The 21,582-nt window shown below is 48.8% G+C and overlaps 2 protein-coding genes across 3 annotated transcripts; one reads left to right on the top strand and one right to left on the bottom strand.

Moving 5' to 3' along the window:
* The first annotated feature begins 3,104 nt into the window (after positions 1-3,104).
* Positions 3,105-16,572, top strand: gnb3a (guanine nucleotide binding protein (G protein), beta polypeptide 3a). 2 transcript variants are annotated; one of them, XM_088619583.1, is made up of 10 exons: positions 3,105-3,699; positions 5,487-5,619; positions 7,042-7,165; positions 8,579-8,724; positions 9,653-9,716; positions 9,836-9,998; positions 11,180-11,246; positions 12,523-12,724; positions 13,211-13,427; positions 13,907-16,572. In XM_088619583.1, exons 3-10 carry the CDS (start codon positions 7,109-7,111, stop codon positions 14,011-14,013), a joined length of 1,023 nt encoding a protein of 340 aa, XP_088475709.1. In that variant the 5' UTR covers positions 3,105-3,699; positions 5,487-5,619; positions 7,042-7,108; the 3' UTR covers positions 14,014-16,572. The 2 variants fall into 2 exon arrangements, with proteins under 2 accessions (XP_088475709.1, XP_088475710.1); XM_088619584.1 differs by lacking the exon at positions 3,105-3,699 and having other exon boundaries at positions 5,205-5,619.
* Positions 16,573-16,638: 66 nt separating this feature from the next.
* On the bottom strand, positions 16,639-20,931 carry cdca3 (cell division cycle associated 3). Its single transcript, XM_088619582.1, has 6 exons — positions 20,775-20,931; positions 20,253-20,398; positions 19,465-19,588; positions 18,420-19,355; positions 18,221-18,309; positions 16,639-17,008 (listed from the first exon to the last, which is right to left on the bottom strand). Exons 2-6 carry the CDS (start codon positions 20,388-20,390, stop codon positions 16,910-16,912), a joined length of 1,386 nt encoding a protein of 461 aa, XP_088475708.1. The 5' UTR covers positions 20,391-20,398; positions 20,775-20,931; the 3' UTR covers positions 16,639-16,909.
* Positions 20,932-21,582: the final 651 nt, after the last annotated feature.

Genomic DNA, 21,582 nt, shown 5'->3' with positions numbered 1-21,582 from the left:
CAGCAACCTTAGTTTTTCCCAGGAGGTCTCCCATCCAGGTACTGACCAGGCTCACACCAGCTGTGAGCTGCAGAGTGATATGGCTTGGGAGAATTTTGAAAATGGCGACAGAAAAGAAGTCTCTCGTGGTCAAAGTCGCCTACCAGAGCCTGGTCTTCACCAGAGGGAGAAGAGTCCGTCTCTCACTGTGTAGAAGCTGGTCTTCAGCAGAGTGAGGAAGTTGGGAGAGTTAAGGGTGCACTCGTGCACAGAGTCTTCCTTAAAGTGTAAATCATTCCGATAATCTGTAGCAATTCATTTCTATGTGAGGAGGTTACCACTAAAGTGCTGTGTGCATTTCACTGTGCTTGTGGAGGACAAGAGTGATTTCCTGATGGTGGACATTCTGATGACGGACAGACTGAATCTCCGATCAATTGAAATAAAAAACCCCACGTTAATGGACACGACAGAATTTGAACACTGCTCTGGTGGGGGTTAATGCATACACACTGTCACTCAGTCCGGATTACGACAAAGTATCTGTATGTCTGCATTTGAGGGTTTTTTTTTCTAAATTAAAATATCCTTTTTAGAATATGGATCTATAATCTCTATAATAAGTAAGCACATAATCATCTCTGATCATCTCCCGGTCTGGGGACAGAGTTAATGTACTGTAGTGTCCTGTCAGTCTGCGCGTCTGTATTAACTCCTCTGCGGCTCTCTGAGCAATAACATTTTCCTAAAAGGCGGTGTTAATCCCATGTTTAAATAGAGTGTGCGTACATCTATCTCCTTTTTTCTCGAACTCCTTTCTGCTGTCTTCTTTTGATCTCCCCAACGCTTTCCTCAACACTATGCTCTGTTTCCATTCTCTCACTCCTCTGGAAATCAGAGATGTTTCATTTTTAAGCTGCCTGCAGTCCAGGAACTCTTCAGTGGAAGAAACTGGTTTATTTTATAATAAACTCAATGCATACATTTTTATAACACTTTCTCGGATTTAGATTATCATCCCAAGTGATTTCAAACACTTAGGATGAGATCCATGTCATCCCACACTAATGTACAGCTATCCCACCTGGGTGACACACAGTGGCCATTCTGCACCAGCTACCCCACCTGGGTGACCCACAGTGGCCATTCATCCCAGAGGTTACACTCCTACTCTTTTGTACAATATTCTGGGTTCTTTAATGATTCAGAACCTCTTGCAGGAAACAGTCTCTGGCAATGGCTTGTCCAGAGGGAAGAGCACCACCTACAGGTCACCTACTGTATACCACTCATTACAGTTTTCCTTAGACAGAGCAGGCTCAGCTCCTGAGTTCTGACAAGATCAGGCTATGGGGTACTTTTCACATTATTTCAAATCAGGGGAGAGTGGAACTGATTTATTAACAAGGTCATCTTTGACATGAATAAGACACGACTCATCTTTTTCTCTCCCTCTACCACAGGATCAGTCTTTACTGCTTTACAAAGATGTGGCGATCTGTCTTTTTCTCTCCTTCTCTTGGCTCTCTGCATCCTGATCTTGTTGTCTTAAACCCCTTAGGAAGTTCATTAACCTGCTTCTGCCATCGCTCGTTAAGATAATGCAGGGAGGGAGGAGGGTGGGTAATTCTAGGAAACCGGTCTACCTTTCCTCTATCATCCTTCTCTCTCTCTTCCTCTCTCTTTGTCCCTCATCGAAGCTCTCAGTTGCGCTGTTCAGGTTCAATTTGACTAAACTTGATCTCACATCCTGTACACACACATACACACTGTGTATAGTTCAGGCGGAGAGCTGTGTCTGCATGCATAGGCTGCAAAGGAACAAGTCATTTTTATTCCATGCTGAAAAGAGAAGAAAGAAAACACCTGTGTATGTATATATATATATGTGGATGGATATAAACATACTGTATATATACACATCCACACCCCAATACACACACAAACTGTCTATACACATACACACCCCTATACACACATATTGTACTGTACATACACATCCCTATACACACACATATACACAGCCCCATAAACACACACAAACTATACTTACACACCCCTATACATACCCACTCCTATACACACATACATACTGTATATGCACACACTGTACACAACCTATACACCTGAACATACTGTATAAACAAATACACAACCCTATACACTTGCACATGCGGTACATACACATACACACCCCCATACAACCCCTATACACACACAAACTATACTTACAGACCCCTGTACACACACACACACTGTACAGTATATACACACGTGTCCAGGCACACTCGGCTTTAAAAAGAGAAATCTCTCAGTTGACTAAGCAGGAGCTGTCGGTCTCTACCCCAGACTTGACCTCCTGGATGGACCACGTGCCTTATGTAGATATTTCTCTGCCCGGCTGCTGGCCGGAGCTCTGTCCACTGGGCCGTGTGTTCTGTGTGGACATGTACACAGAAGGGTTGGAAAAGTCTGAACCTGGGATACCGTCTGTGACTAGTTCACTGGCCGTCACAATACTCGGTCACTGTGTGAGTCTTACTCTCTCAGTCTCTCCCAGTGCAGTTTTAATACGCTGGAAAGTATTAATATACTAGAATGCCCAGTCACTGTGTAAGTGTGTAACAGTGGACATTGTTGTCTGTCTCACTCAGTGTAGTATTAATACACTGGAATGGATTAATGTACTGGAATGCCCAGTCGTCTGGTCTGTAATGGCGAATCTCTAGCTCAGTGATAGTATCCTGTCTACCTCTCTCTCTCTACCTGTGGCAGCGCAGGGTGTCTCGCTACCCAGCGAGAGGGTAATGTTCTCAGGGCTGACGTAGGTATTATGTCAGAGTGCTGATTCTTTAACAAGATTCCCCCTGTACACCCCCCCCCCCCTGACAAACGCACACCAAACTCCCAGGTCCCCACTCCCGGGAAATCCAATTAACAGCTGAGCTAATTAACCCTCCCGGAATTCATGGCTACTCGCCGACTAACAAAACCCCCCCCGAGACCGTCACAGAGCAGTACGATCACCACCCCCACCCAGCAAAACGACATCACTACAAATAATCCCGCTCCCTAACCCCGCCAGTACATTCCATTTCTGTAAGGGCAGGTCGGGCTTCTCGCGATGTCTGTTGTGCCCCAGGCTTCAGTGATCTTCATTTCATTTCTTTTCGGCTGGCCTCTCAACTGCTGAGGACGGATCTGTGCCCGTCTCGAAAGGCGCGCGTTCCCTTTCTGAACTAATTTCAGCCCTTTTTATGGGACAGAGCAACTTCCCCTGCTGTTGCTCTACCCCTTGAAGTCTTTTGACCTTATGACCTGATTCTGGTGAGCAAATCGGTTTACCTCTCTCTCGCTCTCCCTCTCTCTCTCTCTCTCTCTCTCCGCCCATCCCTCAGTTTTATCCCTTCAGCGCTGATCTCCCTTCATCCCTTCCAATCCCTCGGCCCTCATCTGTTCATCAAAGGCCAGGCGGGGAGAGAGAGAGAGAGAAAGAGAGAGAGAGACAGAGACGGAGAGAAAGCAAGGGATTGCACCGGACTCCTGACCGAAGTCCAGCCGCGACAGAGAAGGAGCTCCCAGCTACAGCAGCAGAACAGGGCAGAACTCAAAAAGCTAGCACAAGGGAGACTGCGGAGGGGCAGAGAAACCTAATCAGACAGAGGAGGAGGAGGAGGAGGAGAAGGACAAGCGCAGCACCTTCACCAGAGCAAAGCCAAGGTAAGACCCATTTCAACAGCTTCGCGATTCCAGACGCTCGGACCTCTGTCTTTCCCGCCAGTCCCTCCTAGCCCCAGTCGGACCGTAGCTCGGGGGGGGGCCTCTTCTTCTTATTTCGGCGTGCGGCGCAGTGTATGTGGCGTCCGCGCTGGGGCAACAGGCTGATTCGCAGGCGTGCGCCGATAACAAGACCTTAAAGGCGTCGCCCCCCCCCCAAAGCAGGTTAAATAACGCGCGACGGAAAACCACAACTAGAAAAAAAACAATCCGATTCAACGCGCACAAGCGCTTGCGGAGTCCGGAATAACGAGAGGACAGACTGGATCCGAACGGCCCACGGGGCGAACCAGCCACATCGCCGCTCTTGGGCGCCATGTTGGCGTGCAACCACTGACTCTCGGCAAACTTCCTCACTCGGCAGGGAGGGTCAAGTAGGGGGTTTACAGTGATGGACTGTGGAAGGCAGACTGGATTAGGGGTCTGGTGAACTTGGAAATACAAATACTGTGCTTTTGGACGGTAGTGCCATCTGAGCAGGACAACATAGTACATCACAGACACAGCGCAGGACAGGATGTCACGTGTACGTAGACGCAGTCACCTCCAACTTACAATAGGAAGCGCGAAGGCGTGTTCAGTTCGACACGAGGGAAGACGCGATCGGCGCTCACAGGGTAGTATAGCGCGGGGCACCGAGAGGGGAGAGGAGAGGTCAATTCAAGAAAAGACAGCTCGTAACGCCGACGGAAATCGATTCTCGGCAGGCGGAGCTCATGGCTGAACCAGCGAAGAGTGTCCTGCTACAGCTCCCAGTTTCCTCCGGGGGGATAAAACACTCGCTGTACCAAACCGAGGTTCCTGCAGAGGATCATGGGGCGTGTCTTTCAGGAGCCCATGAGAAAAATGGGAACGTTTTGAGCGTTTCTGCCCTCTCTTTCCAGGCTCTCTGAGCCGTTTCCATTTCCTGCCAGCGGTAGAGAGGCTGGCGGAGCTCTTGCTGCTGCGGTGCAATCACCAGAAAGCAGCCGCCGCTCACAGTCAATGGCCAGTCTAAAACGGTCTCCGGGTGGCAGTGCCTACAGGGCAGCTCCTCGTCGCTTCAAGCCAACCACGGGCCGTGCGCGACAGCGCCGCCACCTACTGGGAGGGAACAAGTACTGCGTTCAGTTAGTCTCCCCATCTGCATGAAATATCTGTCTCTCCACCCATCTCTCAGTACCGTAGCGTCCAGCCAGGCCACCCACTCATCTACTTTGACACCTCCTCTCTCCCTGCAGGGTTACGGCACTGTCCTGTCCTGCACTGAGTGTACCTCTGCCCCTCTTCCACCGAACCATCACCGCCTCTCCCCCTGTAGTGCTCACGTCCGCTGGCGTCTGGTTAGTTAGGCCGAGAGTTCTCTCTGCGCTAATACCCCCCTCCCCTCCCCTCCTTTATCCCCTCGTAAAGAGCAGTCATCGTCTCTAATCGGATCAGAGGCGGTTTAGCCCAGCGGATCCCCTGCTTGAAATCTCCTGCTGGGCTCTAACGCAGTCTGCCCGCCTCTCTCCCTTCGCTGCTCCGGGCGTTAAAGCCCAGGAGGGCAGAGGCCAGCTGAACGGGACCCTCTGCATGTCCCGTCCCGGAGAGGGTGCCCGCCCTGCAGGCCCACCGGCCACCTCCAGCCCACCCACGGCGCCGACCTGTGCTGCAGTTAATCTGTATCTCCTGCTCGCTGGCTGGGGCGGCCTCTCGTCATCTCTCTCTCTCTCTTTCTCTCTCTCTGTGTCACTCCAAACAAATTTCAGTCAAATCGCCGAGGGTCACAAGATCGGAGCTGAAAGACAAACAGAGCAGCAGACTGACAGCACAGGACGGCGACGCTGCACAGAGAGAGCTCAGCGATCAACCGCGTGCCTCCCAGTCTCGCCACCGCCGAAGGTAAGAGCGGCTGTTTTCTCTATGGGGCAGTCATTCGGGGGGGAGACAGGAGCTGCTTTGGGTTGAAAGTTTTTTTTTATGAAGGCGCTGCATAGTGGAAACGCGAAAGGCAGGAAAGACTTCCTGGGTCTCGCAAAGAAGTCGAGAGAGGCCAGAAACGAGGTGGGGGGGGGGGGGGGCACCCGGCTCAGTTCGGGCGCGAGATCCCACGCTTTAGCCGAGGGCCTCATCCAGCCGCTTCTTTTTGCCGGGCGCCTTGTTCCCTTCTCCCACAACCCTTTGTGTACAGACGTGCCTCCCGTTCTCGGCTTTAAATGCCCCCTCCACGCCGTCGCACTTACACGCGACGGGAAACTTCAGGTACGGGCTCGCGTGCAGTTTCCGTATAAGAAGATCCATTGAAACTGAGCGTCCAATCCAAACAGGCCAGCGTGGTCAAGTTGACGTGTGGCCGGTCCAATGTTTTGCATTTGCAATCTAAATCTGGTTCTGCTGGAACAATACGGCGCGTTCTGGACCTGGGTCTTACGTGATCGGGTAGTTGCGATTACAAGTGCAGCAAACTACAGCCGAGCCACGGTAGGGAGACAGGTGTGCGTGTGTGTGTGACCTGGCCAATGGGTTTATTTGCATACAGCATGGAAATGAGAGGAAGAGAGAGAGAGGGAGATGGTCAGATCGGCAGAAGGAGATTTAAATCGGCATGCAAATGGGAGAGGGCGAGAGAGAGAGAGAATGGGGTTCATGTCCACAGGCCCACTGGACGTCACAGCACCTGGACATACAGAGACAGCGCCCCAGCTTGACCCTGCACTGACTGAGAATGCGGGGAGGCTGGCAGGACCCGGCCGTGCTCCGCGTGCCCATATTTACAGCGTGCTCTGAGGGTGTGTGTGTGCGTGTGCGTGTGTTTGCGCGCCCAGTCAAATTTTGCAAAGTGGCGCAAGCAGATTTTTTTGGGGGACTGGGAGAACTCGTTTGCAAAGCAAATAAGCCGATTCAGAAGAGGAAAAGGATCGTTTCTCAGCAATAAACAAACGCAGCCGGACAGCAAACACCAAGAGACAGGAGATAAGAGCCCCGTGTTTAGCTTGCAACTGTTGCTTCCTGGGGGACTTATATCTAATAAAAGTGTCTGGGAAGAAGGAGGCAGGGTGGGGCAGGGGTGAGCACGGCTGCCTCACACCGTTGGGGCTGTGGGTTCAATTCCTGGGGTGCTGTCTGCGTGGAGTTTGCATGTTCTGCCCCGGTTGACCTGCATTTCTTCTGACAGTTAATTAACTGGTAGGTTAACTGGTTTCTGGAAAATCTGGCCCTGGTGTGAGTGTGTGTGTCCTGTGATGGGCTGTTTTAAACTTGACTCGGTATCGGACGAAGCAGTTACCGAACACGCACAGATGATTCCAAAACTCTCTTTCCCAGCTCCTTCTAGCACCCGACCTCACTTCCTGTCCATTGCCGGTGGTGACAGCGCCTAGCAACCGTTGCCATGGGAGAAGTGGAGCAGCTTCGGAAAGAGGCAGAGGCCCTGAAACAGCAGATTGCCGTGAGTCCAATTACCTGCTTGACGTTAATTAATTCAACATGGCTCTTGAGCACTCCACAGATAACACTGCTGAGACCAGAGTGTTCAACTGATCAACATCGCACCACACAGAAACTTTGCAATGTCTCCTTAACATCCACAACATGTACAGTTACTTAATCGGTTATTGATAGATAATGACCATCCTGTTACTGGAGACTTAATTAACACCTAAATGACACTAAATTAATATGGCCAACACAGTCGAGACTGACCCCTCCCCATTTACTCCTCAAACGTGAGATCAGAATGAATCATGAAAAACAAATACCACCTAGCCAGCCTGATTTCATCAATACAAAAACTGTCTCTTGCGCACGTCACTCAAGACTGCATAAGTATAAAGACCCTGTTAGAATCTGATTACACTGTGCAGTAGCGTGCGATCTGGAATTTAATGATATGACATTGGGTTGCTTATTATCTTGTAATGAACAGATAATGCATGAAACCTGAATTGCATGAACTAGGCGTGTCAGTTGTTGAAGCACGATGATTATATCCAGGGTGAGAATCCACTCTCCTCTCCGAAATGTAAATGGTTAGTCCTGTTAGATCTGGTTTTGTAGCACCAAAAGTAGCCTTTCAAACTTAAGGAACGCACAGGGATGAACCCAAACAAAATAGAAATTCTGGGAACTTCAATTCAATCCAACTGGGGAAGACGGACTGACCGATCAGCTCCTACAACTCTTCCTATTAGCAGCTTGTGTATAGTTGACGTGTTGTTGTGATCAGGTTCTGGAAGATCAAGATTAATCCAATTTCAACAACAGGAAAGAAAGGCAGAAAGATTTGATCATCGAATCTCATAATATGTATATAGTAATTCCCGATGATGACTCTTGAACAGCTGTGCATATGGATCAACTCCACATGGATTCATTTGGTCTAAAATGGACCTTAAATTCGGCTACAACTATTGTAGCTGCCGCAAAAGTTACTCTCGCTAGTAATCATTACTAATGGTCTGGACGATAATGATCAATCCAATTTCCTTGACAAGTTTATTATTCATTTATTAGATTACTAATAATCTGTGTAATATATGAACGTCTACACAATACCTATCCCAGGAAAGCACAGCAAGTGAAAGCAAGACTTGATCACCCACTTGGCCAGACTATAAATCAAACTAACGGTGAGAAGTTACTTTTCTCCCCTCCTCCCCTGAACGGATCGAGGTGAATTCAAAGCGATGTTCCCTGTGCTGGCAGACTGGAGCACTGAGGGCAATAGCTGCCTTGCGATTGTAGTGAGGACCGTGATAACAGCAGCCCAGCGGAGGCGCCCGTGCAGGTTACAGAGGCCAGCTCTAGGTCTGCGGTGAGATCGTTTCTGCCGATAACGACGCCGGTGCCAATCGTGTAACAGGACGCCCGGAAAGCCGTGGCAGACACCACCCTGGCGGAGATGGTGGCTGGAACGGAGGTGGTCGGCCGCATCCAGATGAGAACCAGGAAGACGCTGAGAGGCCATCTGGCGAAGATCTACGCCATGCACTGGGCTACCGACTCCAGGTACGACACCTGCAGCAGCCTGTGTGACTACACACACACCTGTGTCATCAGTCTCTCTACAGGCACACTGCACCTGGACCAGCCTGTGTGAGCATATATACACACACACACCTGTGTCATCAGTCTCTCTACAGGCACACTGCACCTGGACCAGCCTGTGTGAGCATATATACACACACACACACACCTGTGTCATCAGTCTCTCTACAGGCACACTGCACATAGACCAGCCTGTGTGAGCATATATACACACACACACCTGTGTCATCAGTCTCCCTACAGGCACACTGCACCTGGACCAGCCTGTGTGAGCATATATACACACACACACCTGTGTCATCAGTCTCTCTACAGGCACACTGCACCTAGACCAGCCTGTGTGAGCATATATACACACACACACCTGTCATCAGTCTCTCTACAGGCACACTGCACATAGACCAGCCTGTGTGAGCATATATACACACACACACACCTGTGTCATCAGTCTCTCTACAGGCACACTGCACCTAGACCAGCCTGTGTGAGCATATATATATATACACACACACACACCTGTGTCATCAGTCTCTCTACAGGCACACTGCACATAGACCAGCCTGTGTGACTATATATACACACACCTGTGACATCAGTCTCTCCACATGCACACTCCCACAGACCCTAGGATCCAGGTACAAAGGAGCAGTCTATACACACATTCTCTACATACTCAGTCTGTGTGCAGATACCTCTCTTTTTATACAAAAATATCTACTGAAATCTCTTTCCACCCGCTAGTTGGACTCCGCTCTGTGTATTCATTGGTGCCTGACTTCACCCATGACGACCGAACTCGGAAACTCACTCCACAGTTCTCTCCCGCAGCGCGTTGGCCGTGCAGTTCACAGTTGTGTATCTAGATCATCCCCCCTTCTGTCTCCTCCAGGTTGCTGGTCAGTGCATCCCAGGATGGAAAACTGATCGTGTGGGACAGCTACACCACTAACAAGGTACAGAGATCCAGATCTCTCTCTCTCTCTCTCTCTCTCTCTCTCTCTCATTGCGTTATCCTCACTCTAGCCCAGACCTGCATTAACACTCACTCACTCGCTCGCTCGCTCTCTCTCAGGTCAACGCAATCCCTCTCAAGTCCTCCTGGGTAATGACGTGTGCCTACGCCCCCTCAGGGAACTTCGTGGCCTGTGGGGGGCTGGACAACATGTGCTCCATCTACAACCTGAAGACCCGAGAGGGCAACGTCAAAGTCAGCCGCGAGCTGGCCGCGCACACGGGTACCGTTCCCGCTCACCAACACCCCAGCCGTTTCAAGCGCAACACGGTTTTTAACATTTCCCGTTTTAGGAAGAAACGGCATTGATAGCTTTTAATCCAGTAGGATCATGGCTCTCCACTTCTAGACTACTTACTTGTTAACTCTGCATGCAGATCACGCTGGAATGTTGCTGCGGGGAAACACCTGCTGCACAACCTGTACTTATTCGCTCGTCCATCCCATTCCATTAGTCATTACAGGGACTAGTGAGCAGGAAGGGCCGCTTCACATCTCCAACTCGTGAAAACTCTCAATCTCGCCCACAGGGATACCAGGGGTCTGCAGCAACATTAGCAACCATACAGCACTTTCACCAAGTTCCCGATTTTGTGCTGAATTTGAAATGAGAACAATTTTACTATGCCACTTTAAGCCATGAACTGACTGATTAATTATAGGGGTTGTCACATAAAGTAACCGGTCGACCAGTAGCACAGTCAGATATCCCTGCTCATGAACTCCATCATTAGTCACCACCTGCACTCAAACACAGAACTCAACAACTTGAACGGCTCACCAGTCAACACTATAATGCATTACCTCTTTACCTTAATCACACAAGTCAAAATCAGCCTACACAGGGTCTAACGTACCAGGGTGACTCCGTCCTTGAACACAATTTTAAGCAAGTAACTCATCAACCCATACAGACACCCAATTAGACTCAAATCGAACACATTGAATGTTCATGAACAAACATGCACTTGCCTGACACCTCTTTCACACAATCAACCAGTGCAGGCAGAGCAGTAGTGTCCTTAACTCATTAGATTGTTTACCAATCACCTTACAGGTCAGCTGGCCACACACTTGAGCTCAATACAGTTCATTGACGTATTAGCATACTGCTTAATGAACACTAAGCAGACAGTCAGACAGTACTAATCAAGATGAGCAGAGAGTCAGACAGTACTAATCAAGATGAGCTGCAAGCTGGGCGCCCACACTGTTCAATTAGTAGCAACTGAAACACTTCATGATTAACTAACTAATGGATCACCCATCCAACACACAATTCCAATTACCTGTAAAAGCTGAAGGTATTGAACGACTGCCAGTGTGTCCAGATAAAGTAATACATCTCGAATAGTGCCTGCAATATGAATGGTTACCACTCACACAGTCTCCCTCTTGCTCCAGGATACCTGTCCTGCTGTCGCTTCCTCAATGACAACGAGATCGTCACCAGCTCTGGAGACACCACCTGGTGAGCATGCTGGCCTGCTTACCCCATCAGCTCAGCTGATCACCTCATTTAGAGCTCACAGGTGTCATCGTGGCTCAGACAGGACAGGTCTTGCCTGTTCCAGCACAGCACAGGGGTGTCTGATTTCGGTTTAACAAAGTGACTTAAATTTGTCCTCCCCCCCCAGTGTGTCTGATGAGAATACAGGACAGCTCAGAAACCACAATACAGAGCACAACTGTATATTCTTGACCTCTTACATCCAAACTCTCCTTTGACTGGGATCAGGAATACCCGTTGGTTATTGAAGAAATAAGCAGGTTATACATTCAGTTAGGAAAACTCTGATCCTTATGGGCTGAAACTGAGATACTGGTCCTAAATGATCTCTAAACCAGTTCATTTACATCACCTGCTTCACTGATTGCTATTAATTAGTTCTGAGCCTTTATAAACTCTCCTTTCCGTATTTTCCCCACTCCCTGCTCCCAATTACAGATCTTTAATAACCCACCTGGGCCTTAATTGTCCCCATCCATACCTGGGTTCAATTACTGGTTTGTCAGCAGCTATTTTGGCTCAGCGACTACACCTGGACCCCCAGAAAGAGCCAAAATGGTCACCTTCTACGAAAGAGACTACACATCTGAGCTCGTAATAACCTAAAGCTGCTTATAATTGGCTTAATTGGACCCCTTTAACAGCTTCTCCCCAGAATTTCAGGATCTCATTCTTTAAAGAGAACTACAGTTACACCAGCTGGTCCACTACAGGGGTTAAATAACCCTGTGCCTTTCATATCCTGGTGTCAGCCCCAATGTGGCCTTCTTTTCCAAATGCCGAAAACACTGAGTTCATTGCTCTGAATTCACTGAACAATTTTTGGATGATAAAGTCTCTTTACTTCTTTACAGTATGTCTTAAGGTCGATAATATTACGAGATCCATCTAGCCATATTCATCCAATTCAGGGTCGTGGGGGAGCTGGAGCCTTTCCATCTCAGGGCAGACAGACACACACACTCACACCAGGGCCAGTTTTCCCACAAGCCAGATAACCCGTCAGCATGTCTTTGGACTGTGGGAGGAAACCGGAGCATCCGGAGGAAAAGCCATACAAACACAGGGAGAACTTCCAAACTCCGGGCACAAGGCACTCCAGAAATTGAACCCAGGACCCCAGAGCTGCAAGCCACCATGCCCCTCGATATCATGAGCTCTCCCCCGCGAGAGCTGAGGCAGTGCTTGGAGTAACACCTAACCGCGCACACCGAATCCCTACGTCTCTCCGCCACAGTGCCCTGTGGGACATCGAGACGGGGACGCAGAAGACGATTTTCACGGGACACACGGGGGACTGCATGAGTCTGGCCGTGTCCCCGGACTTCAACCTCTTCATCTCGGGGGCCTGCGACTCCTCTGCCAAGCTGTGGGACGTACGCGAGGGCACCTGCCGACAGACCTTCACGGGCCACGAGTCCGACATCAACGCCATCTGTGTGAGTGGCCTAGAGCGGGGCTGATGGGATTCCGGCCCGTCTCGGAATGAGCCCAGGGCTTGAGCTCTTACCTGCACGTCTCTCTCGCTGCCTTTTCCCCCGCTCTCTCCCATTGGGAACTCCCTCTGTGCGAGCGATCAAGCACAGGGATAACGAGTCTTCCACCCATCTTGGAATCGGTCTACGGCCAAGCCCTTTGTTGTACGCCTCTATTGCTCCCTCCTTCCCAGTTCTTTCCCAGTGGGAACCCTTTCTGCGCGAGTGGTCGAGAGTTGGGGGGGTGACGAGACTCCCTGTCCATTTTGGAATTATTCCAGGGTTCGAGCTCTTACCCTTACATCTCTCTCCCTGCCTTTCTCCCAGCTCTTCCCCAGTGGGAACTCCCTCTGCGCGAGCGATCAGGAATAACGGGTCTTCCACCCGTCTTGGAAACGGTCTAGGGTTCGAGCCCTTACATGTACGTCTCTCCCCCTGCCTCCCTCCCAGTTCTTCCCCAACGGCAACGCCATCTGCACGGGCTCCGACGACGCCACCTGCAAGCTCTTCGACCTGCGCGCCGACCAGGAGCTGATCGGCTATTCCCACGAGAGCATCATCTGCGGGATCACCTCCATTGCCATGTCCCGCAGCGGCCGGCTGATCCTGGCCGGGTATGACGACTTCAACTGCAACATCTGGGACACCCTCAAGGCCGAGAGAGTGGGTGAGTGGCCAGCTGTCTGCTGGGCTGATACTGGGGCTGTTACTAATTGCCCTATGTCAGTTTCGGGGTGACACATTATTCTTTTTGTGTTAGACATATCTCTACGGTCTGTGTCTGGTTCTCTATGTGGTCTATATAATTCTCATTGTGCAAGATGCCGCACTGAGATATATGAATCTGTCTGTGTACTATAATACGTCTCTAGGATCTATAATAGGGTCTGTATTAAACGGTATTAGGTGTTTCTCTAGTGTCTATATTAGGGTCTGTCTTAATCTCTCCATGTTAGGTGTGTCTCCAGGGTCTATATGAGGTTCTGTATTAATCTCTCTGTTAGGTGTGTCTCTAGGGTCTATATTAGGTCTGTATTAATCTCTCTGTTTGAGGAGTGTCTCTGGTTTCTATATTAGAATCTGTAGTTGTGTGTTAACGTAATAGACAATGATGCCTATCAAGCAATCCCCCTCCTTCTCCCCCAGGTGTTCTGTCTGGTCATGACAACCGTGTGAGCTGTATCGGAGTGACCTCTGACGGAATGGCTGCCTGCACAGGATCATGGGACAGCTTCCTGAAAATCTGGAACTAGGAATGTTGCGGTATGGAGAGGAGGAAAGGGAGAGAGAGAGATAAATACGGACAGAGAGAGAAAGAGGGGCAGAATAGGTAGAAGCTAGTCTGTCGGAAGACAATATTTGGGTTTATGCAAATGAGTTCTAGGAACAGACAGACAAGAGGACAGAAGCCATAGTGAGGAAAGAATTGAGATAGAGACAGTGGGTCTGAGTTTGCTCACCTGGAGACAGACGGGGGTAGACAATGTCAGTCTTGAAGCAGTCAGCCTGTCTGTTTTGTCTGTCTCTCTTCCCTCTCACTCTCTGCAAGACCTGTTACCGAGCAATGAAACAGCCCGATTCTGCATCTGTATTTATTGTCATTAATGGTAGCGTGCGTGCTTTTCAGGGAAAGACTGATCTCGAATACGGACCGCAATACGGAAACAAAGTATAAATAACAAATGGCTAAATAATGGGAAAACAATTAGCAATATTTTTTAAAATAAGAAACTCATAAATCGTTTCTATTTTTAGAGTTATGTAAATGATTTTAACACTTGTAACTTGAAGGATCTTTAGAGAAATGCTTTTTTTTTCATTAACCTTTGATTGTACTGTTAGTTTTCTTGTTATTTATTGGACTTATTTAATTGATTTTTTTTAGCTTACAGAAACAAATATACAACACAAGCTTACGTATCTGCAAATTGGAATCCATACTGTAAAACTGATGCACACTGGGACTCATTCTGGCGTCTGTTAAGGTTTGCAATACTTTATGAGACGTCTGTTTTTCTTCAAGAGGAAAATTAAGAAAAAAACACCCTGTTCATTGGTAATTAAGTTATAAAATAGAAAGAAGTCATTGTTTTACTGGTTGTGAACTGATTTTTCAAATATATTAAGGTTAAGAGTTTTATTGTCATTAAGGCTGACAGGCGATCAGCAAATGTAATTAAACATGCAATCATATGCCAATGATTTTACAGCTGATCAACAAAACACCATCTGCAGGTGGCTTCCCTTAAAACTTGGAAGTGTGTGTTCGCCGACTAATTTTAATTTAGTCTTCAGGTTGTTTTGCAGTTCCTATTTTAAATCGGGATTTTCAGACACGTTTTCTAGACATGCAAGTTACAACTCCCAGAAGGCAGTGGGAAGGAGGGCTACAATGGATTATGGGACATGTTCTTCTCAGCCAAACTGGTTTTTTTAATGTATGCATTTGTCCAGCCATATATCTTACTAATAATATACGATTATCAAGTAGGTGTTGCTGGTCTGCTATCTTTCATTCAAGCACAACGCTTAATGCTCCAATTACAATAATTAATGGCTTCCAGATGGGGGTTACACATTGGTGGTGGTGGAGGGGAGTAAAACACTATATAAGTGTTAGGAATTATTATTAATCGGAGTGACTCTACAGGCTAGTGTTGCTTGAAAGAGATTCTGATTATCCAGAACTGGATTTATACAGTATACACCCTGATACAGGCGTATGCATCTTTTCTACCTCAATCGCTCTACACGGACTCTCTCTGGGTTACGCAACATTCATCTTATATCATTTTAACTGTAAAATAAAAAACAAAAATCAAATCTGCAGCAGAGGTATGTGCGGAGGTGGGAGCTACATAACATCTTTTAAATCCATGACGCGTTCGTGGTGTTTCGACGGCCATCAGCATTATTGAATGATCCCGTCGCTCACTTCATGCCCGAATACAGTGAAACCGTATTATTCCAAAATGTGAGCGAAGCAGGGCTGGAAAAAAAAAAGGATCAAAACTTCCGGATTGCCCAAATCTGAAATTGCAAACCCACACACAAGAGTGAAAATCCACTTTTTGAAACATAGCTTTTAAAATGTGCTGTGCATTCTGGGTAATTCACCCCCCCCCTTTCCCCTTTGACCTCCAAATCTTGAGATGTGCTTAGATCTGGGCCTCTCTCTCCCTTTCCACAGCTTCCATTTTCTCTCGCTAGCGAAACTGCTGGTAGCTCTCAAACTCGGTTGTCTCCTTTCCCCCTCACCTGCTCCCGTCCCTCTTCCTCTGGGCTTTCCTTCCTGGTCTCCTGGGCATCTATCCTTCCAACTCAACCCAAATTCTTCCACCGGGCGAGAAAGATTAGGCCGGCTGTTGCCAACACATTGCGACTGTCGTCAACTAAACTGGTTCATTAACCCGCGAGCAGGAAGTCGCACAATTCTCCCCTTCCACCTTAATCCATCTCACTGCTGTGGGCTTTTCAAGCCTTCTTTCCTACAGCTAATGATCTTTCACTTAATTCTCCGTTTTACACAAACGGATTTCAGTGCACACACCAGGGAGCAATTTGCACCAGGCCTTATGGCTTTTGAAATTGATATTTTCGGGTTCACTTAAACCACCAATGTACAGCTTGTCGCAGGAGTTAAGGATCGATTGTAAATAAAGGCACAGAAATCCACAGAGCCACAAAACAGACTGCCCTTACCTTGCCTGTAAACACTATGGGGGGGGGGGGCGCTTTTACAACTTCTCAGATATTTGTTTCTGAATGTTGTTACCACTGCTTCTTTTCAATTAAACTAGACCTGCATCACAGTTTGTGGCAATGTGTGTGACTGCTTCTGAAGAGGCCGGACACGAGGTGCAGGCAAGTCGAAACGGTCAATCTCGGAAGGAGTTTATTTACAGGATTTGTTTATTTACAACTCGATTTAAAAAGACAAAGACTGACTTGACACAGAGAAAGATCCCAGCAAAGGCAGTGGGAGAGAATCAGGACGCACAGAGCTACGACTAACAGGACTTCTTGATAAAGAGCAGAACATATTTAGAGACGTGGATGTGGAGGCCAAGAGCTTGTGTAGTGTTAATGACAGAGGGGCACACCTCTGTCTCCCCATCATGCACTCTCTGTTCATCTTTCTCTCCCCGACTACCTCATCCGATTCTCCTTATTCAGTGTTGCAGCCTGACTGTGCCTGTCAGGGGTGACCCTTCCTTCTCTGACCAGCAGAGGGGGCTGTTTCTTCATCTGAAAACAGGGAAAGAGCACAGTGTTAGCACAGCCCTGTAATCACATGTAACGAACAAAACCTAAGGCATTGGTAGACCTGCAGATCTCCAGTCCTAGTTCTGGAGGACCACGGTCTCCAGATTTTCAGTCCAGCTGAGCTCGTAACCCAAATGAGCTCTTTTTTTTTTGCTTAACCGGACCAGTTTAACAGCTCCAGCCAGGTCTTCAGGTGTTTATAATTTAAAGAGATCTGTTTTACAGGTTCTTTTTTAAAAAGTCCATTTGCATACATGGTCATTTCCTGTAATCGTTATCTTCATGCACTAGACGGGCAGTTTTTAGTGATGTGATCTTCACAATTGTAGCCAGCTGCGTGGTTATTGTAAGTTCACTGCATTTTGGACTGAAGGACCTTACTGAACATTTTTAGATAGCCCGACACAAGAAAGAAAAGCACAGGGAGTCTGATCTAGAGGATATGGCAGCCTAGTACAAGAGCTTCCAATCTTGGGCCTGAAAAGCCCTGACTGACTTATTCTTGGAGCTCATCCTTCATCACCTGTTATTGAAAACCGAGTGCCTTGTTCAAGTTGCTCAATTAAATAATTAAGTAATATTTTGCTGAAAGGGAACGCTGTTCCATGAGGGCTGAAGGATATTTTGATCTTTGCTTACAAACATTTCTGAATTACTTTATTGATCAGAGAGATAAGGCTCTCCAGGAACGGAGTTTGAAGCCTCTGCTATTTTACTACTGGAAGTTACCCGTCCTCCAAACTCTCAAATCACAAGGATTGGGCAAAACAAAAACCTCCTGGTATTTCCTATTCCTGTGGGACCAGTTCTGTGACTAATTCCTGTGAGAAGCAAATGGTCTTGTCCCCAGGGTGAGGTATGTTGTGAACGGACCAGCAACTGATGAAACTGAGAGACACTCAAGAAGAGAAATTTCCAACCCTAGTCCTGAAGAGTCCTCATCGCAATCAGGCGATTTGTTAAATCAAGTATGTTAAAGATCATTAAGGACTGGGGTTACAGACCCCTGGAGTCACTGGACCGGGGTTACAGACCCCTGGAGTCACTGGACCGGGCCTCTCCGGGACCAGGGTTGGTGACCCTGGTACCAGAAATCTGTCCTCAGCAGGTAACCAGAAGCATAGCTCTGGTTCAAAACCAAAATATGGCCTGCCGACTCTGAGCTATGGCGTGGGACAGCAGTCCAAGAGTTACCTGCAGCGGTCTTTCCCGAGGTGAGTTGGTCTCTTTCAGAATCTGCAGTGGAGAGCGGCCCTCACCCAGCAGCACTTTGGTACTCTTCTCTGAGAGAGAGAGAGAAACAGAGCCAGTGGTTATCACAGACATACTTGCCTGCTGCCTGCAGCAGACACACATGGCAGTCAGAGTCCCTGGACACTTCCTGATCCCCCACCTTTCTTGCAACGTGACGCCCGGTCCTTAACGCCACTCCCAGCATGCTTTGCTCCCCGATGTCCCGCCGTAGCCCTGTCTGGCGTTCGGTTCGAATCCTGTGGGACCGCCCTGTGGCTCTCTGGGGGGACCCCCTTCCCCGTTACCCCAAAACCCGACCTCAGCCACTGTGGCCGCAAGGCGAGGTGACCATCTTGACTGCCGGCGGGTTTCCCGCCTTCCGCCTTCGCCACGTCAGAGCCGACCCCGGAATCGTCGGGACGTTGGGATGCCAGGTGAGGCTCCGTTTCACAGCTTTGGGGTTCTGCACCGGAGACCGTGGCATTTCTTGGAGAAGTTGAGCTTGGCAGAGGGGGAGCCCCCTCTTCCCCGTTTTGGGGCACACTCTGCTGGAGGCCGCTACCAAGTGGAGAGCAGGACTCAAGGTGTAACCCCATTTCTTGGCTTTGAGGCTGCTCACACCCCGACTCGGATGACTCGTTCCCCTCCATGGGCACCCCGTCTTTGGTCTCTCTCCCGCCACACTCCATGAGCTCCCCTATTTCGGGTCCTGCAGGCTCTCCCATCGGCTCAGAGTTTTCCATCTTGTCTGGTTGAGGACTGTTCAGCACATGAGATGTCTGTAGAACTCCGGCATCAATTCCCAAGCTTCCCGGCAGGAGGGGTGTCTGGAAACGAGGAACGTCTTTCGCGGGCGAGCCGCAACCGAATCGGGAGGGCTCACGGCACACTTGTGCCCCCGCCTGTAGGTTTTGGGGTACGGCCCCCGGAGAATCCAGTGGGGGGGTTTCAGAAAAGGCCGGTGGGGCCACAAAGGGGTCGTCCTGCACCCCAGGGTAGGGATCTCGTGGGACCGTTTTGGGGGCGCCCTCCTCTGCCCTGCCTTCCTCGTCGAGGAAGAGATCGTTCAGCCGCCGAACGAAGGAGGTCACCGTAGCTGAAATGGAGAGAGAACAGTGTCTATTACCACTGCACACATACAGAAACACAGAGTGATTTTGCCATCTCCCCGCTCCCGTCCTTCCTCAACAGTGGTACACTCCTACCTGCCATGATATCTTTCATCGGGGTGCGGGAAATACCAAGCGTGGGGGAGCGGGGGTCGTCTTCCAGGACTGCACCCTCAGAGAGCCCCCCCCTCACAGGGGTGAGGCTGCTGACAGCACCCACCTGAAACACAGAAGGAACCCTGTACTGCACACCTTTCAGGTCTTCTGGGCTTCACTTAAATTCAGCTAATTAATGCCTTTAGAGGCATAAGGTGTCAAGATCAACGTGATCTGAAGGACACAAGGTTACAAACAAGATGCTGTTCATCCCCATGATATTCAACTGTCCTTAAAGGATGTGAGCGTATCAGCTTCGACAACAGGGCTGGGGTGCATGTTCCATTGTCCCACAACCCTTTGAGGAAAAAACTGCATCCTTTACAAGAAGACCCATCAGCAGTATAGAATACCTGTGTCACTGTCCTGCTTCTCTCACCTGTATCAGAGACCCATCAGCAGTATAGAATACCTGTGTCACTGTCCTGCTTCTATCACCTGTATCAGAGACCCATCAACAGTATAGAATACCTGTGTCACTGTCCTGCTTCTCTCACCTGGACCTGAGACCCATCAGCAGTATAGAACACCTGAGTCACTGTCCTGCTTCTATCACCTGGACCTGAGACCCATCAGCAGTATAGAATACCTGTGTCACTGTCCTGCTTCTCTCACCTGGACCTGAGACCCAGCAACAGTATAGAACACCTGTGTCACTGTCCTGCTTCTCTCACCTGGACCTGAGACGCAGCAATAGGAAATACCTGCCCCTATCCTGCTTCTCTCACCTGGATCGGTGTTCTGTCAATACCAGCACTGGGGGAGCGAGGGTCGATCACGCTCTGAAGGTGCTTGTTCCTCACGGGCCGGCTGGGGGGCTCCAGTCTGGGTGTTGCCACAGCGACCTTGCTCTCGCTGGTGCCCATTTTGACCTCTGATCCAATTCAAAACAAGGACAGAGCACCTTAATGTGCAGTAAAGAGAGTCGGAGTCCAGAGGCAGCACAACCACTTCGCACCGCTCAACCGTAAAGAGACTCAAGGCAGGAGTGTTTCTTCAGTATAAGTGTTAGGAATATGACACTTTTCTAAAAGATACACAAAAAGACAGCCTGCAGTTCACACGTAAACTCTAACACAGCTACACAACAGTTTATTTTCGCAGGACCTTGGACATTCGACAACCTGATCGCATTTATCTTCTCAATCTCAGTCTGAAAAGAGACTTGCGTTGCTTGTCTCATTTTGCTTTTGATTAGCGTCTATTCTGCAAAACATGTCTATTTATTGGTCTCTTTTTGCCATATTTACCTGGTTTTCCCCTTGCTTCTTCTCTGTTTCCCGTTCGCGTGACTCCCAACCTGTGGACTACTCACACGCCACGGCCAGATAACTCCACAGTCCCTAGAATTTCTCTCTGTTACCACACAAATAAAGCTCTCTGCCTTTTTTGAATTCGCGGAACGTTACATCCTGCTTTTTTCAAACCGGCCAATCGTAGTCCGGTCCCGCCCCTCTTCACATCCCGATTGGCTGCAACTGGAAGATCGACGACTCTCTTTGGGCAGAGTCGCCACAGGGAACGCCCCACTTCAGCTCCAGCCCCGCCCCGCCTTTGCGGCTGTTGCGCAAGCCCTTGTAGAGACTCGCAGCCATTTTGGCTCAAAGCAGATTTAGGAGGGGGCAATATGAGCCAAAATGGCGACAAGAGACTCCGGAGATCAACAGTCAAGTTAAACATGCGAAAAACCTTAATCACCTTAATAAGTCGTTAGACATTTGATTCTGTATTTTCAAAAACTAGGTTTTCCATCACTCCAAGAATTTTGTATTTGCAAACCCAAGAGAGATTCAACAGCCACCACATTTACACTTTAATAATAATAATAATAATAATAATAATAATAATAATTGCTTACACTTATATAGCTCTTTTCTGGACACTCCACTCAAAGTGCTTTACAGGTAATGGGGATCCCCTCCACCACCCCCAATGTGCAGCCCCACCTGGATGATGTGACGGCAGCCATTGTGCACCAGATCACTCCCCACACATCAGCTCTCAGTGGGGAGGAGAGCAGAGTGATGTACCAATTCATAGATGGGGATTATTAGGAGG

Source organism: Lepisosteus platostomus, chromosome 25, assembly GCF_059453375.1.
Source record: "Lepisosteus platostomus isolate fLepPlt1 chromosome 25, fLepPlt1.hap1, whole genome shotgun sequence".
Taxonomy (NCBI): Eukaryota; Metazoa; Chordata; class Actinopteri; order Semionotiformes; family Lepisosteidae; genus Lepisosteus; species Lepisosteus platostomus.
Note: the sequence above shows the minus strand (reverse complement) of the source record. Positions and strands in the feature narration are given on the sequence as shown.